At 52.3% G+C, this 17,137-nt stretch overlaps 5 protein-coding genes across 5 annotated transcripts; 1 reads left to right on the forward strand and 4 right to left on the reverse strand.

The window, feature by feature from the left end:
* Nucleotides 1-502: 502 nt before the first annotated feature.
* On the forward strand, nucleotides 503-1,783 carry JN550_000614 (uncharacterized protein; the record flags this gene model as incomplete). Its single annotated transcript, XM_049317855.1, has 1 exon — nucleotides 503-1,783. The coding sequence occupies one exon, from the start codon at nucleotides 503-505 to the stop codon at nucleotides 1,781-1,783; it is 1,281 nt and encodes a 426-aa protein (XP_049177903.1).
* Nucleotides 1,784-1,941: 158 nt separating this feature from the next.
* On the reverse strand, nucleotides 1,942-3,148 carry JN550_000615 (uncharacterized protein; the record flags this gene model as incomplete). The annotated part of the gene is made up of 2 exons (XM_049317866.1): nucleotides 1,942-2,245; nucleotides 2,313-3,148. 2 exons carry the CDS (start codon nucleotides 3,146-3,148, stop codon nucleotides 1,942-1,944), a joined length of 1,140 nt encoding a protein of 379 aa, XP_049177904.1.
* A 2,120-nt stretch (nucleotides 3,149-5,268) lies between these two features.
* JN550_000616 (uncharacterized protein) lies at nucleotides 5,269-5,979 on the reverse strand (the record flags this gene model as incomplete). The annotated part of the gene is made up of 2 exons (XM_049317878.1): nucleotides 5,269-5,865; nucleotides 5,932-5,979. 2 exons carry the CDS (start codon nucleotides 5,977-5,979, stop codon nucleotides 5,269-5,271), a joined length of 645 nt encoding a protein of 214 aa, XP_049177905.1.
* A 1,682-nt stretch (nucleotides 5,980-7,661) lies between these two features.
* Nucleotides 7,662-10,820, reverse strand: JN550_000617 (uncharacterized protein; the record flags this gene model as incomplete). The annotated part of the gene is made up of 1 exon (XM_049317888.1): nucleotides 7,662-10,820. One exon carries the CDS (start codon nucleotides 10,818-10,820, stop codon nucleotides 7,662-7,664), a length of 3,159 nt encoding a protein of 1,052 aa, XP_049177906.1.
* A 1,389-nt stretch (nucleotides 10,821-12,209) lies between these two features.
* JN550_000618 (uncharacterized protein) lies at nucleotides 12,210-15,568 on the reverse strand (the record flags this gene model as incomplete). The annotated part of the gene is made up of 3 exons (XM_049317899.1): nucleotides 12,210-13,006; nucleotides 13,062-15,455; nucleotides 15,523-15,568. The coding sequence occupies 3 exons, from the start codon at nucleotides 15,566-15,568 to the stop codon at nucleotides 12,210-12,212; spliced, it is 3,237 nt and encodes a 1,078-aa protein (XP_049177907.1).
* Between the last annotated feature and the right edge of the window lie 1,569 nt (nucleotides 15,569-17,137).

Here is a 17,137-nt window from a genome sequence, read left to right on the forward strand (position 1 = left end):
TGTCTTCGATTCACGACTGTCGCCTTTTTCGTTAGCCACTCGGACTATTCCTAACAGCAATTGGCGCCCTGCTGATCTCAATCTCCGTTTGGATGGATACCGCGACCTGCGGGCCCGCTCACCAGATAGCGGAAATACTGTCTGACTCGGCAGGTGTCTGGAAAGCATTCGCCTGCGTTGCTCTGGTCTTGGTCTGCCACAGGCTCTTCTTCCGCTCGAGTGACTCTAACAGGTTTCCCGTATGGGGCCCAATTGAGATCGCTCTGACGACATATATCGTCGGCGCGGGAGGGGTAGGACGACGGCTGTAGTACGAATGTTCCTCGCAACGTATCGAGCTGGTTGACTGACCCAAGGCCTCAGTTCTTTGCTACGCCGCTACAATGGCTCATTGTATGGGGTCTCGGCGAGACACCAAGTGCTCTATGACTTGCCAAATATAGAAAGGTTCATGTCGCAAGGGCATCATATACTCCAGAGCCTTCCGCTTCAATTCACGCTGATGAACCGCGTCTTTGGCTCGGAGGACACCCCGGAATTCTTTCACAAGATCGAGAGTGTCTTGAAACCTCTGTTATCTATAGTTGAGAGGGAGTTCATCAATGACAGTGCCTCGACGGCTGCTGTGCAGCGTGGCGATGTGCCGCGTAACATCACATCGTTGGTATCCTTCGCCGAACGGAGAGAGGATCTGCAGCCTTGGGAACGCTCTGCAAATGTTCGGGTTGTTGAGAGAGATGCCTCTGATAAGCCGACAGCAGTTGAGGCAGACCTGCAGACCCTGGTCCGTGACTTCGGAGCCCACATCGCCATCCCCGTGCTGTACGGCAAGGATTTCCTTGAACGGAACCCACAGTTTCTCGACGACTTCTGGAGATTCGATAACGACCTCTTCCCGTTACTGATGGTCGGAGTCCCCCCTTGGATACCCCTCAAGATAATCCAGGATGGCATCGCGTCCCGTTCGAGGATGACTGTGGCTTTGGAAGGTCTCTATCGTCGCATAGATCAGTACCAAAAGGGTGATCCTGTTGACTTCAATGCAGACATGTCAGATGTTGGCATCGCAACAGAGCGAAACCAAGTCTACGACAAGTTCGGGGTCAGCATGAAGCACCGTGCTGACATGGACCTATCCTTCGTCTGGGGCCAGAATGCGAACACGCAGCCGCTCGTGTTTTGGTTTTTGGCCTACATCCACTCAGCCCCAGGTCTGGTCGAAGACCTGCGCAGAGAAATCGCGCCTTGGGTCAAGGTCGCAACGCCAGGGCCCATGGAAATCTCATCAATGGACATCTCTGCCTTGCATAGAGAATGCCCGTTGTTGAAGTCGGCAATCTACGAGACGTATCGCTTAGGGAGCGAGGCCACATCCATCCGTCGCGTCGATCGACCAATAACGCTGCTCGATGGTGACCACAAACACCAGCTACAGCCTGGAACATTCGTCTCAGCACCCTTCTCGGTGCTCCAGAACGATGCAAGCTACTTCCCAGACCCAGAAAAGTTTGTGCCCGACCGCTTCCTTGAAGTCGATAGCGAGACAGGTAGAAAGGTGGCCCGATATGGGAAGTTGAGGCCCTGGGGGGTTGGACCAGCATCTTGTAAAGGCCGTACATTTGCAGAGAAAGAGATTCTGACGATTACAGCCGCGTTAATAAGTATTTGGGACATGGAACCAGCAGAAGGTGCGTGGAACGTGCCGGCAAGCCTACCGGGAACAGGCGCTAAGAAGCCTGCGAAAGACATCCGGGTGATACTCAGGCGCAGGGTTGCACCCTAGTCTAAGAGCTGGCTACTTTCATGCTTGCATAATGTGATTAGATGTGAGATATTTGAAGCATCACTGCGCGTCGCATTCAGGGAAACGCAAATGTGAGCTTTGACAAATGTCTTATATTTGGATATTGGTGAGCGACTGACAGACTGCCTACGATACTCCTAGTACGTGTATCGGTAGCAGAATGGCACGCCTCCAATCGAAACGCCACCCAAGGTGTCGATGATATCTCTGACCCGTACATCCGGCCTGATTCCACCCATGTAGACCATGGTATCCAAAGTCAAGGCATTGCCGGCAGCGTCAACACCGTCAATGTTGAGAATTCGGTTGCCGTCGAGGTTCTGCCAGATCCTCCAGCTGTGGTCGATGAAAGAATGGTGCATCCAGAAGACAGGGTCGCTTGGGCTGGCCCAGACGTCTGCCATAACGCCGCCAATGCCGTTGTGGCCATAGCCGTGCGGGCTGTACAAAATGTTAGTCCGGCTCGTAGAAGCAAGGATGTGCGTAGCACATAGACACGGTTACTTACCCATACTCAAGGCAACTCTCATAATCGGCGTAGGAGGTTCTCTGGTTGCAGTAGTTGATGAAATCGGTGTTGCACTGAGCCGTGTCGGCTTCGTTCACGCCACGTGCGAGACAGTGAGAGGTCTGCGAGTTTCCGGGGCCGATGTTGGCAATGAGACCAGCGAACTCGCCGTCGTTGATGCAGGTCGGGTTGCCGTTTGCGTCACGAGCCGGCATGCTGCCGAAGTAGGCCGGGTTGGTGAACATATCCGACTGGCCGAAGCGGCCGGCATCCTTGGTCTCATCCCACCAAACCATGGCGCGGTCGAAACCGCACTCGGAGCGGAGGACCTGCTCGAAGGTCCACAGATAGTAGCGGTGCCAGATCAAGAACTTGGCGTTGTTGTGGACGTTAGGCATATAGTCCTGGTGGATCCTGACGAAGTCCTCATACCGACTCCGGGCAGGCGGGAAGTTTCCGGACGGCGGCTTGTTCATCAGGCACTTGACGGCCCTGACGAAAGCCAGGCGGTCGGAATCGGAATACTCGCGCCACTCGAAGCGGATGTTGGGGTTTGCTCTGCAGGCATCGGACTGGGCGGATTGGGCCGTGGCCGCCATGACCCTGAAGTTGGAGGTCTCGGGCTCCTTGGACTCAACGGGCGCATCGCCGGTCAAGTTCAGCGGCTGCACCAGTCCCTGAATCAGGCGATCCAATCCAGCCTTCGCATCTTCCAGGGTAACGGTCTCGAACTTCGGGAAGGCAGAGTCTGGCATCTGGGGCGCATCGCCGAATGTCTGCCTGCGCAGGAGGGAGGCAGAAGCCGCCGAGGCGGTGAAAACGAGTGAAAACCGCATAGCGAGAGCGGATATAATTATTAGGTATTATTAGGTATAAGGAGAGGCAAGTGAATGCCTGTGCCAGTGAACGAGAGACGGGTGGTGAGGACGGGAGGGATCCATGGCAGCGGGCACTCGATGCTATTTCTACTTCCTTGGCCCGAGCCCCAGAACGTGCATATGCAGAGGTCCCCTGCAATCTTGAGATGCTACTCTGCCCCTCTGACCTGGCTCTCGCGCTAGACCCAGCATTGTGGTGTTGGCCCATTCGCACCCCGGACCGTTATTTCTTCAACGCTCGTATCCCAGGGGGGGGGAATGTGTGGGCTATTTTGAGACGATGGGGCTGCAACCGGGCGCCATTGGTAGTCCACGCGAGCTCGTACCGTAATATGCATACTGTTAAGCTTTAAAGCCCTTTTAGACCCCTTTTAGGGGGGTTGCCAACAACGGCCCAATCAGGTGGGTGCCGTCTTACCGGCAGCGCCTCTGGACTGGCTCGAGGCTGACCTGATTACTGCAGGCTTTCGCACTCCGCATTGGTTGAGAGACGAGGCCATTCCTGGGCAGGTAACACTCAATGTGACACGGGAGCAGGGCTGACAGTCGAGGGCTGAAATGTCGGTGTGAGCCGAGCAGGACAGAACACAACACAGCAGCATGTTTAGAAGTCGAGATGTCGCTAATGACTTGGCCACTGGTTGATTGATTGTTAGCGGCCCTAGAACCCCCCGTAAGCACGGGAATCCGGGAACGGCCATCTGCCCAGAGGGTCTCATTTCCTTTCTCGTGTGAAAACGCACCAATCAAGGATCGCTAGCACCTACATCGTCCAAGCGTCGTCGGCTCGGCTTGTCGACCGGAAACACTGGAGCCAACACACACATCATGACAATGGAATGTGTCCGCCGCCGCTAAGATCGACAAGGAGCCCTTTTCTATTATCAATGATCGGAAGCATCATGAGGTCAGGACCCGCGCCGTTGTGAGGACTCTCCATAGATTCGGTGCATAGAGCCGGTGGTTTTGATTGAAAGCTTATTGCGCTTCCACTTTACTGCGCCGCTCAATCTCCGTGCGGGTTTTCCGTGACGACTTGAAACGTCCCGACTCCACGGGCACTTCCATGGATAATTTTTCTTACCCGGCTGCGTACAGCTTCCAGGGTGGCAAATAGTAAACTGATATAAGTACTCTCAACCACGCCTATCTTATGACCACGTCCCCGTCCCGCTGGTATTGCTTTAATGATCTATGCGGTTAGCCAGCGTTTGCAACTTCCCCCGCAGACTAGGCCAGGGCCGTCGCTTGCACCATACCATAGTAGTATAACCCTCAGCTGGTAGCGAGAACGCGGCCAATAATCTTGAAGCACCATCATGCAGCCCAGCTCGTATGCAGCAGAGGAGGCTAAGGATGCCTCGCTGATAGCCAATCTTGCATGTGCAGTCTCGTACCTGTTCTTGAACTTGGACAGAGTGCTGCATCGCCGCATCGATAGACCATTGTGTCGCGATGGACAAAGTTGCATTTGAAGCACTGCTTGATTCGAAGATTGTGAGAGCTTGGTGTGCATACTATATATAAATCAATGAATGGCGGGTTAGACGCAGAAGCGGCTGACCGCTTTGACCCGCCTTATCCCAAGGTAGCGCGTGCGCATTGTCTATAGGAGCCTGGATTCTTAGGCACCCTTGGAAAGTTGTTGATCCCAGCAGGGAACATACAAAACGGCTATTCCCTACTGCTACTAGTGTCTCAGTATATCTTCTGGTCTTGATAGAGTTACAGTCCTTTAGCGTTTTAAGGCTATGATCACCCATGTACTTGATTGGCCTCGGTACTTTCGCATATGGACCAAGGGATGGTATTGAATATAGCAATGCAATACGGTTAGAACTCATGGTGGCTGGTGTTTATTCTTCCATTCACGACATCAACACATATCAAAACCTGACATAGAAGCAAGCGCCTTCCAGGGGATTAGAGACTTCATGTCTTCTTGTAAATCATCACAGTAGGAATCGTAAGACGGGGTCGCACCAAAGAGCAAGGCTTGACTTATGAGTTCGTGTTCGTGCAGACAATGCCCGCGTCAAAAGTTGTATGGTGCTACTCGGAGCTCAACTTAAGTATATCTACATGTTTGCCTTGAGCACCTTGAAAGCGTCCTCGCGTGCGCCAGTGTAACGAGCCTCAGCTGTTTTCCAGTTGATTACCTTCCAGATGTTCTCGACATAAGCTGCCTTTCCATTCAGGTACTGAAGGTAATATGCGTGTTCCCACATGTCAACACCAAAGATTGGAGTGTCACCAACGACAACCGCCTCTTGGTTAGCCAATGTAACAATCCGGAGCTGACCTGTCACTGCCTCCTTCACCAACCAGCCCCAGCCACTGCCTTGAATGCCCAATAGGGCAGCAGCGAAGACCTCTTTGAACTTGTCAAGGCTTCCCCATGTGGAAGTTATAGCTGCCAAGAGCTTGGGGGCTGCATCCGACTTTGCGTCTGGCGACGAAGATGGCGCAAGGTTCTCCCAAAACAGTGAATGGTTGATATGACCACCGCCGTTGAAGCGGATTGCCGACAGCTGAGCAGCCGAATCTTGAAGTTTACCCTGCGATAGAGCTGTCGCAGAAGTCTCCAACGCTTTGTTTAGGTTGGTAATGTAGGTTTGGTGGTGCTTGGAGTGGTGGAGCTCCATAATCTGCTTGGAGATGCTGGGTTCCAAAGCCTAGATGTGCACCGCAGAATCAGCAAAACGTTGTGCTTTCTAACACTTACGCAATCAACATCTTACATCATAAGCGTAAGGAAGCTTGGGAAGCTTGTAGGTTGGACCAGCCATGTTCTCGTTCACCGATGGTGCGTTTGTGACTGGAAGAGGAAGCAAGATGAGACTTTTCACGCTGATAATAACTGAGGGGAAGTTGAATCAGTGAAAAGGGAACCTAGTAGGCTCTTTGGCTTTTATTGATGTTGATTTGCCGGTTTCGGGATCTGCGGGCGAGGTAGGGTCACGTCATGTCGGATGTACCTTGATGGCCGCCTCAGCCGTCAAGGTAACCCCTTCTACTGACATTAAAGCCGCTTGTCATCGACGGTATCAATTGGAAACCCAGACAGTGATATTCTTCTATCCTCTTACATCTTTGGTTACTTATGTCGCACTGTTGAGCGGGGAGGTTGTCGCAATCGGTGTATTTATCAGCTCAAACGTGCTCATCGTGAGGCGAAAACGGCCGAAACACAACTCAAGGCCACCCACTCGGCAGACAATTGGTGGGCTCGATCACATTCTATTGGATACAGCAAAACTGAAGTACAAGAAGGCTCCACGTGAGACACAGCGCTTAACCTAGTGTGCGGACCGTTACTTGCTCGCCGAGCGACAGTCTTGGCGCCGCCCGGCTTATCGTTCTGACTTATACTAGTCATATAGAGCCCTGAACCTCTCAATCAGCCATCGAAACTAGTCCACAACCATAAGCTTCGCAGTATCCCCTAATACATTCACCGTAGCATTGGATCGTGTGTTATAATGTGCGGAGATCACACGAGACAAGCTCAAGGCGGTGCGCTGGCAGTACTGAGCCTCTCGCGCGATGCCTATGAATCTAGACGAAACAGATCGGCAGTGCCAGTGATGGCAGGTCGTCTACTGTTTCATGGTGATGGGTTTGGCGCTTCAAGTGTAACTCACGTAACGTTAACGGGCGAGGCTTCCAACAGATTAGCTGGTACCTCTTCATATATCGTGGGCATACAGTAAGTCGCAGCATCAAACACTTCTCTCGCAGTCATATACAGCATGGCACTGATTTCTTTTCAGTGAGACAGGAGATTTAACCACCTCAGCAATCATCAGTCCCTTCATGTGCAGGTTCAACATGAAAATGGCACCCGCTGAGCATGGGACAGGAAGCACTCCTGTGATGCAGGCTGCACTAAGCCACCCGTTAACAGTAGGAGTGGGAGGGGAAGGTATTATTGGCCGCAGGGTGACACTTTGGGCATCCAACTCTACGTCTCCTTGTGCAGAAGGCATCATAGGATACAATTGACACGAGCAACTGAGAAACTATAGCCACTCCTGTGTCGGACAATGGTATACCAAGACGTCTTGGGTCGACCACATCACGGTCGTTCTCACCAGACCGAAGTTGAAGGTTATTGGGATCGTGACTAAGCTAGGGAAGTGGTGGTCGAGAAAGTTGTCAATCAGCAGTTGCACATTGCTAATTCGAGACGTTCAAAGTCACCTTAAATCATGGAAACCCACCGCTCATCTTCTTTAGACAGAATCATGCTTCAATCATGGAATTAGATAAGCGCATGGATTTAAGGGCGTTGTTGTCTCTGAGTCTTTGGAGAATTATCACCAAGTCTCACCTGTGTAGGAAGGAAGGCACACTAGGTAGCGTCCATGCGATCATCAATGCAATGCAAAACATCTTAAGGCACCAGACACAACTTTAAAATGAATTATGATTATCATTATCAGAAATATAGCAGAGCTGAATAACTATTTCAGGCGCACGAAAAGCACTCCCTGTCGTAGAACCAGTTCTTACTGCTTGGGGTGTAGTCCAACCCGTTGTTGGCCATTGATGCCTCATACAACCAACACGAGGCATCCAAGGTGGAGAACCGGAAACTCGAACAGTTCGCGTTGAGCAGGCACTGGGACGCGCATTCGTACAAACTGCTCGGGCTTGACAGTACCTCAATAGCGCTTGAACTGGCTTGAGAGGACGGGAGACCGCAAATAACTCCCTCCTCCAGTTTAGCCTTAGGCGCAGAGCAAAGGCTCGACGAAGATGCAGAGGCTGAAGCAGAAGAAGAAGTGGCAGTGCTGGGTGGGTATCCCACGATACTGCTTGATGTAGAGGTTGGGATCCCGGTGCTCTGTGAGTAACCAACCAGAATCGACGTTGATAGGGTGGTGCTCATGGACGCATAAGACGAAAAAGGTGTAGGAGAGGCAATATCTGATGATGAGGAGCATCCGACTCCGCAGGCAGCACATTCCATGTCACTCCAGTAGACGGTTGAGGTATCTGATGATGCGAATCCAGCATCTGTCAAGCTGTAATCGAGGAACTTGCAGCCGACGTAGTAGACATCCAAAGCGTAAGCCTTGCAACCGGAGACCTGGGAGCAAATGGCTGCGCATTCCATCAAAGAGTTTTGTCCAGGATGCTCAGCCCAGGTGAAGCTATAAGGAGTGTAATTTGCGACAGTGCCTTTCTTAGCGCAAGCTACGCCACTGGCGCTGGGCACCGGGTTGGCGGCAGTGCAGCTGGTGCATGCGGCCGAGGCAGAGGAAGACACTGTGCTGGTGATGGCCATGCTTGATGTCGCGGAAGGACTGGTAGAGCTTGATGTGACCATAGAGTCAATGGCCGAGGAAGACGACGAAGCGCAACTGTTGCCGCAACTGGCGCAGCTCTTATCGCTCCAGTAGTAGTTGGAAGAAGACGAGGCGGAGAATCCAGCTTGTGAAAGGCTGGATTGGATGAATGCACATCCCAAGGAAGGATTACTGTTTGCGCGGTACCCGTACGCCTTACACGACGAATCTTTGTAGCAGATGGCAGCGCAGTCCATCATCGAGTTTTGGCTTGCACCCCACACTCCGTATGCGTCTTCGTAAAGAACCTCGCCTTGTACGCCACATGTAGTACCAGCAGGGGCTAACAATGCTGCCGTGCAAGTCACGCACGATGAGGCAGTTGTAGTGGTGGCAGCCGTCGTGGATGGCGTGGTAGTCGTAGCATCTGTAGAAGAGAGCGATGAAGACGTGATCTCAGCAACGCTCGTTGTAATCGTCGAAGATTCGATACTTGAGCTACTAGAAGAGCTGCTAGCAGAGCAAGCACTCAGGTCGGGCATAGAGCTCGGATCGGCAAGAGGAGTAAGCCAGTTGAATACGGATGAACCAGAACCACATTCATAGCAAGAAATGTCAGAAAAGATTGTAGAGCCAGACCCAGATTCCGCAACCTCGCTGAGTTCACCTGAGTAGAAGTTGCAAGTAACGCTGCCACCATAGTTTGTCGAGAAGGACTTGCAAGAAGGATACTGCTTGCAGAGTGCCATGCAAGCCCCCGCGCCACACTGAGCGCTGACAGTCGCAGTAGCGAATGGTTGAGCGCAGGACTTGGCCGTCCCCATGAACGTACTTTTACACGTCGAGGCTGGCGCGCTTCCCATCTTGTCGACACAAACAGAGCCTTCGGCAGGAGCACTACAGGTGGTCTGAGTGAAGCAGCCTTTGTCCCACACCTGAGGAAATCCATTCCCGAACTGAAAGGTGTAACCCATGGCCGCTACACTGGCGCTTTGCAAGAAGCAGGTAGCGCTGCAGGTCTGTGTAGAGTAATATGAGATCGATTGACAGTTCGAGTCTGCAAGACAGGCGGCAGCGCACTGATCTCGCGTGACATCGCTCACTTGCACCCGCTTGTAGTAGGCCTTGTTGCTGTAAATCTTACTACCACAAGTTAAGCCCGAGGTCGCCGTTGCCGACGCGACGCATACAGTTGGAGAGGCTGCCAGGGACCCAGCCGTAGGTGAAGTGGCTGTAGATGAAGACATCGATGTTGACGAGGATGAAGATGACAGCTCAGATACAGAGGTAGGTAGTACCATGGAACCAGAGGTCCATATCGAGCCAGATGCAATCGGAGCGGAGTAACTGGCGGTACTGCTTATGTCGATTTTGGATTCAAATATACTTGCGGAGCTCACGAGCGACGCAACTTCTGAAGTGCTGGTTGAGGTTGTAGAGGTACTCGTCGTGGCGGACCCAGTTGACGTATAGATTAGAGAAATGTTATCAACGTCGGTGGCATCGACCTTGTTCGAAACGAACACTTCGTCGATGAAGACCACGGCATTTCCCCCGCCGGTACAAGTTAGCTGGAATCGAATGTACCCATCCGAACTGGAAAGTGTTGCCTCATCCACGAGTTTGATCCAGGGGGTATTACCCGGCACAGCGTCGGTAACAACGTCGAAGTAGTCGGAATGTGTCAGAAGGGCATCGCCATAATAAGCCTCCATCCTACAAGTATTCGCCAACGTATTGGAGAGAATGGTATAGTAGAAGCGAATGGTGTACTCTGTTGTTGCGTCGACGTCCTGCAGCCGCTGCATTATCATGGCCGTATAATCTTCGCGCTTGCTAATATCACGCTTCTTTGTGGGTGCTGCAGTCATCTGAACACAGCCATTTCCAGAGGAGCCGTCTCGAGAGTAGCCATAGTTCAAGTTGATCTCGCAGTTCTGAGATTCCCAGTTTGCAATCCCGCCTGGACTGTTTGGGTCGTATGCACCAAAGTCACCATTGCCCACGTCATTTACGACCGTCTGCACCGCGGCGGGGGAAGTCGTTACCGTGGACGAGGATGTGCTTGTGGAGCTGGATCCGGCCAAAGTAATGCTGATGCTGCTGCTGCTGCTGATGATGATGAGAGAGCTCGTAAATGAATCGGAATCCGAGAGTGTTGACGAAGACGTGGCGCTAGGGAATAGAACGGTTTCCGATACTGTTGCAGACGAAGAGCCAACGACGGAGCTGGAAGAGGGAAACACAGACGAGCACCTCTTCTTGGCTGGTGCCGACTCAGCGTTGGCGAAACCGGCTGCGCCCGTAAGAGCGAGCGAGATGATAGAAGATCGCATCTTCAAATACTAACGAATGGCAGCTCGTTCGAACGAGGGAGGTGATGGCTCAGAACCCGGCAAAGCGTCTTCGACACGGGGGCGTCGACTATTTCAATCCCCATCATTTTTTCAATTCTGCACGCCACAACGGGTCTGTCATCTTGTTGATAGTGGAAGATGGAACGATGCTATTCCAGTGCAGCTGAAGAACAGCCGCCGACTATGCGCCTCGACGCACGCTAGAACACGGGCGCTATGAGGGCTGTCGTCCCTTTCTGGAAACGCTTTCAGGCCCATGGGCCACTGAGCGCATCTTGGCCAATCAGAGCCAGTCACCAGTGAGCGTAGACGGCTTTCTGAACCGAGATGTTCACGTGGTCGCAAGGCTAGACTGGATCCTGTCGGGCGGGCGTTGAACTAGCCTAGGATTCGGGTCTGGCTGGATCGATTGCTTGGGCAGTATTTTGCCGTTTTGGCAGCTTCTAGATCGAAAAGAAGACAGCTGATGAGGCCAAGAATATCAATAGTGTTGTTTGCTGCCCTGGCTAGGCCGGACCCTGGATTCTCAGCTTGCCCCATTGCATGAGTTGGCGCCAGCCGGTGCCTGACTAGACCACTCTTGGCGGAAGGCTGCTCCACAGTTCACGTTCCAGCCAGCGGCTTCCCCAAACGAGTAGGCTGGCTCTGGGAGCTCACCTCCAGATGTGACCAAATTGGTACATGTATGCACGATACATTGGTCAAATTGAGTGAAGTAAAAGAAGCATAAAATGGGCATGAGACGGGGCTGCACCAAGACCCACCATGGAATGCGTACGGCTGTGCAAGTGTCTTGTGTGGTGCATGGCCCCATGGTGAAATACATATCCTCTTCATGACATTCTTCTACGCTCACATGTTTCTTTGTATCCTATTTATGTAGACACAGCTCTTGCGTTTTGCATGGTCAACTGTGGATGAAGACCGACTTTTCTGACAGCTTTTCGTAGGCTGGGGATGATCATCTCTTTGAAATGAAGAAAAGGGGTAAAAGGCTCGCTGTTTTAGTAAAAACAAAGCTGATTTCTTTGGGTTCCAATCCGGAATTAAGACTATCTAGTTGGGATTCGAACACGAAATGTGAGGACATAGTTGCATCTTGTTGTGTTTCAAATTCAGATAGGGTTGCAAAACCATGACATGTTTACCTACCATCACAAATACATAAACTTGGATCTCAAAGGAAACAAGAGTCTGAAGAACTTATCATAGTCACTTTCTATACCTGATGCAACTGCAACAGTTTTCTCGAAGGAGTCCTCTCAAGTGTCTATTCATGGAGGGATTCCTCCCTTTCCTCACAGTATCAAGCCGCGCCTTTCTTACCTGTCACCCTTTGGAGGACTGCCAGACCTGCGCACAGCCTCCCTAACTGTCCTTGCCTCCACGGAGATTCTTCTTGGAGGCCTTTTTGGCCAGCCGCTCCTCCTTCCTCGCCTGGCGCTCCTCCTTCCTCGCCTGGCGCTCCTCCTCCTTAGCCAGGCGCGCTTGCTCGCGGAGATTGCGCTTGGATGCCTTCTTGGCCAAACGCTCTTCCTCCTGTTGCTTGCGGACAGCGCGCGCCTGTTTATCCCGCTCGCTGCGCATCTGGCTCTGGGCAGCTCCCGTTGGTCCACTGGTCAGCCATGGCCCGAAGGCAGTGGCGCCGTCTGACCAGTGTGGTCTTTGGCAGCCACTGTTCTGGCTCCACTCTGAAGAGGAGATGGAAGGTGAGGACGGCAATCTGACAGCAGAAGCCGAAGCTGGAGCCGGGGCCGGGGCCGGACGGGGCGGGGTGCTGGCTGCTTCGGCAACCCCTGAGATAAAGGACGCAGTAGAGTTGCTCCGCTCGCGCGGCAACGTGGTGGCGGCGCGGCCACGATGACCCCGCGGTGCTGGGGTTGGGGTCGAAGGGGCCTCACTGAGCAATGATGAGCTATCCTCCAGCTGTGACAACGGAAGGTTGTGGCCAACACCTGGATTACCAGCAGGTGCGTCGGGGGGAGTGGTGGTGATGGCGGCGGCGTGGGAAATTACGCTCACGGTTTCATCGTGGACGCCTTTACTCATACAACTGCCCATTTTGGTATCCTTACTATCTCCCAGGTATCCTTCCGAAGTAATCACGATGTGTGGTACGGCTTGGTTGCTGCGCACAGCTACAGTTGGTCCTTGGATATCGATATCTACGACGAAAATCAGAACATGCCTGCGAATCTATTTGTATTCATTGGGACCTACGGGCTATGTCTGCTCTCTTTCGTGGCCTGACACTTCCAAACTGTGGAGGGCTAGTGCTGGAGGTGGTCGCGCTACTATCTGCAGCGCTTGATGAGGATGACTCTGCCAGACGTTCCTGCAGCCGGTCGAGCGTGTATCTCAGGCTCTCGATTTCCGCTCTGATGTTGGCTTGCTGGCCACAGTGTTCCGATCCCTCTCTGCTGTCCTTATATTCTTCCTCGTTGGATTCGAAGACACAGCTCAGTGGTTGGATGCCAAGTGTTCGTGCTCGACTGGCGCCAGGTCTGTTACGTTGTGATGACAGGGTATTGGGGTCGATCTGGGAAACAGTACCGCTGCCAGGCGAACGTAACTCTTGTGATGACCGAACTTGACTGGGCCGCAGTAATGTCTGGCTGGTCGGGGTAGATGAGAGTGGCGAAATGCGAGCGCGCGTTGAGAAAGAGGTTGGGCTTGGATCGATGTCGTTTACCGAGATCTCCTCACGGATAGAAGAGAGGTCTCTCGTCGCCTGTCCTAACGATGTCTTGGAACCTGAATGAGAGCGTAATGGGCGGCCTGGCGACAAGGGACGAGACGAAGATGGAACGGTGACTCGAGGGCCCGAAAGACGTGAAAGGCGTTCTTCCAATGCGCTCTTGGACAGTCCTTGGAAGTTTGAGGTAGGCTTCCGCAGAAGCTGGCTTTGGACGGCTTCAGAACCTGGAGTATCGCAGGTGAAAGTGGTAGGAGAGTCTGCAGAGGGTAGAGTATCGGTAAGCTTCGTGAAAGACACCTGGGCCCTGTCGTTTAAACCCTTCAACAGACCTTCGACGCTCAGTTTCACGTCTTGCGATGCACTCGGTCGATCTTGGTAAGGCTGCTGCGTGCTTGATGTGGAGGCTGGTGCGGGAAGTGAGGTGAATGGTGAAGCATTGTGTAAGGTGCTAGGAACCTGGAAACGCTGTGTTCGACTGTTGGCAGTCGAAGATTCCGGCGATGGCTGACTGGCTTGCATGAAGGTTCGCGATGTTTGTCTTGAGGTCTGACCGTGGGTGGCTAGAGAAGAGTGCGGGTACACGTCGTCAGGCCGATTTCCATATCTCGCGGGCGATCGCCGAGGCGGCGGAGGCGGCAATACAAGGGGCGGCGGGCTGGGCAAAGGAGGCAGTGGTCGTACCCCAAGTCTGCTGCTGTAGCGATGCGTTTTATCCATATCAGGGCTCTGACTCACGGTGGTATTCATTGCCAGCAAACCCAAGGTGGGTGAGTCAGGTCGTGGCGTTCCTGGTTCAAGGGCATCTGGCGATACTGAACCAAAGAGATCTCTTCGTACATTCTCCGGGAAGTCGTCAATGCTGATGTGATCATCTTCATTGAAGGCTTCTTGTTCTCGATCACTATTATTCGCTTGGGCGGAATTTTCGCATGACGGTTCTTTCCTGGCCGTGCCAGGTGATCCAGGGAAGTCTGTGACATACCCGTGCAAATTTGCTTCGTGTCTGGCAAACTTATTATCCAGGTCGTCTTGAGAGGCATGCGGCCTCAATCGAGTCATTATCGGCCGCTGAGGAATTGATGCTCTCCTTCTGACGGAACAGCTGCGTCTCAGCATGCATGTGTTGTTTGTTGGCAAAAAGCCTGGTAGTGCACGTTGGGGTTGCTGGGGTTGCGTAGCCATTTGTTTAGGAGAGTGGTGCCCAGCGGCTACCGCGACATCTGGAATATGCACGGCTTCCTGAGGAGCATCGCCTTGTGTTGGCACTGTCATAAGCTGTGAAGAGTGCTGGTGTTGGCTTGTTCCTTTGATGGTGGAAGTACTATTTGTGGTAACCTTTGAAGCTTGCGAACTTCTGGCAAAGGCTTGCCAACGCGGGAGACTTGGAGTATTGGTGAATTCGTCAACAGAACCACCCGGTATATCGAGCAAGCATTTCGGAGTGAGTGGAATATCCACTGGCATCGCTATGCTGCTGGCGAGGGCTTGCTGCACCGACCACCCTATGCCTTGGAGATAGGGATGGAAAGCCACATCGAACTTGATCAGACGTCCAGGATCTCTTGCTAGTACTGCTTGCAGTCCCAAACCGAGAAACTGAGGTGGAACATCACGAATCGAGATGGTCACGTTGTGTATGGTAGCGCTCGATACCTCTTGATCCAGGATCGTTGAAATGCGGTTCACAAGTGACCCAGGGGACTCCTCCTCAAGTGATCCTGTAGGAAATTGCTGCACCGATTCCTGGGCATTTGAATCTTCAGACTGATGCAGAGCTTGTGTTGCGTCATTGACACTCTGCGTCGACCCTTCACGGCTGGCTGGGATGACTTCTTCGCTGCTAAGCGACTTTGATCCATCTGGACCTGAAGAGTTGTTCGAAGATTCATTCTCAGTGTCTGACTTGGTTTTCGATTCTGTCTAAAACTCAGTAGTTGAATCTTGGGATATGGGACGCCGATTATATACTTTTCTTTGATCTACTTATAGTAGGAAGCTTTCCCCCGGGTAGATATCTGAATCCTGTCATCTTGATCTGTGGAGGCTCAAAATATCAGTAGCAGGTCTAATACCACAAGTCGACTGGACGAAAATCTCACCCAGATGTGCTGGCATTTGCCGAATAAACCCAGATAGGCAGCGAAACCGCCCTGGACACGTCACTTTCGACTCTTCTCGACTCAAGGAAAAATCAACCTGGATCGTAATCGATGCATAGAGGTCGAGTGATGGATCTGGCGTGGAAACTAGGCGTCCTTCTTTGGCAAGAAAGACTCTGTGAACATGCGTTGTGAAGTGAAATGAATCTGAGTAGATGTACGATAGCCTAGGTCTTTGAACCTGGAAATTAAACTCAGCTTATAACTTCACAAGGAAGGTTCGAATTTGCATGCAGAATACAGCAGCTGGCGTAAAATGTTCTTCCAAAGTGGCAATGGCGATCCAATCCGGGTGTGATGATGGTTGGCCTCACAGAACTCTAGTGAGTATGGTCTTCACATCGTGATTATTAGCGCCAAACGCACAAATCGCCTCAGCACCGACTCTTTCGACTCAGAAAACTCGTCTCACCTATATATTTGGCTACCTCGGCGTCGACTGAAGAAGCGTTGCCAGAAAGCAGCTGTTGCGGTTGGTAAAGGGGTGGCTCCGGATGTGAAATATTGTGATCCGACAGTGAAACCAGCTCACCGCACCAGGGGATCGAAGGGAGGCAATGTACGGTCTCCAAGAACCGACTTGTACGTACGGAACGTGTCTAATGCTTCGTGTGGCAGGTTGTCTCTCTGGTGGTGACAGGCAAGGTCGCCGTTTGCTGGATGGATGGAAACTGAACGGCGGGTGGGCGGAATTGAGAGGCGCATATTTACCAACCATGGAACAGCGGTGAAAATCAACGATGGGAGTCCGTGAAGGTCAATTTCGGTCCGAAGATGCTGCAAGAACTTGTTGTTCTCGCATCTGTGGTGTTGGTTGATGTATGCTGGCGTGGAGGGATTTGCGGTAATGAGAGCGGAAGTGTGGTGATGAGGAGGGGATTTCAGGCACAGGGAGCCGACAAAAAAAGATGGAAGTCAAACAATTGAAATAGTTGGTATCGCCTCAAACTCTGGCATATCATCTGGCAAGTCAAGACGTTACTACCACAAATCAGCGAGGATCCCGCCCGCTTGATGCCTCGGTATTCATCAATGCACGACTAGCTTCCTCAGGGCTCTAGAAAATGTGCATCTCAGAGAAAACAGCATACGTATTTTCAAAGGAGCTTCGGCTACTCAAGAGGTGTTGACATCCCATTCGTTGCGCGTGTTACATCGGACCCAGGTCGTGAAGTCCCTGTCCTGAAGACAAAGCAGACGGTGCACGTCTGCTGCCGCAAGGCACAATGCTCTGCCCATGACTCTTATTTGTTGATCAATTCCATACAGCGCAAAGTAGGATCTCACTGGAGCTGTTGGACATAAGTGGAATTGTAGGTTCATGGCCGCAGAACTTCCTTGACAGCCTCAGCACGATACTGGAGAGCAGCCCTCAATGTTGTTGATGCGAATTCAAGTCTCGCCCAGAATTCTGCGCCTATGGTGGCAATTCTCTGGGG

Source organism: Neoarthrinium moseri (assembly GCF_022829205.1).
Source record: "Neoarthrinium moseri strain CBS 164.80 chromosome Unknown scaffold1_Wmoseri_CBS_16480, whole genome shotgun sequence".
Taxonomy (NCBI): Eukaryota; Fungi; Ascomycota; class Sordariomycetes; order Amphisphaeriales; family Apiosporaceae; genus Neoarthrinium; species Neoarthrinium moseri.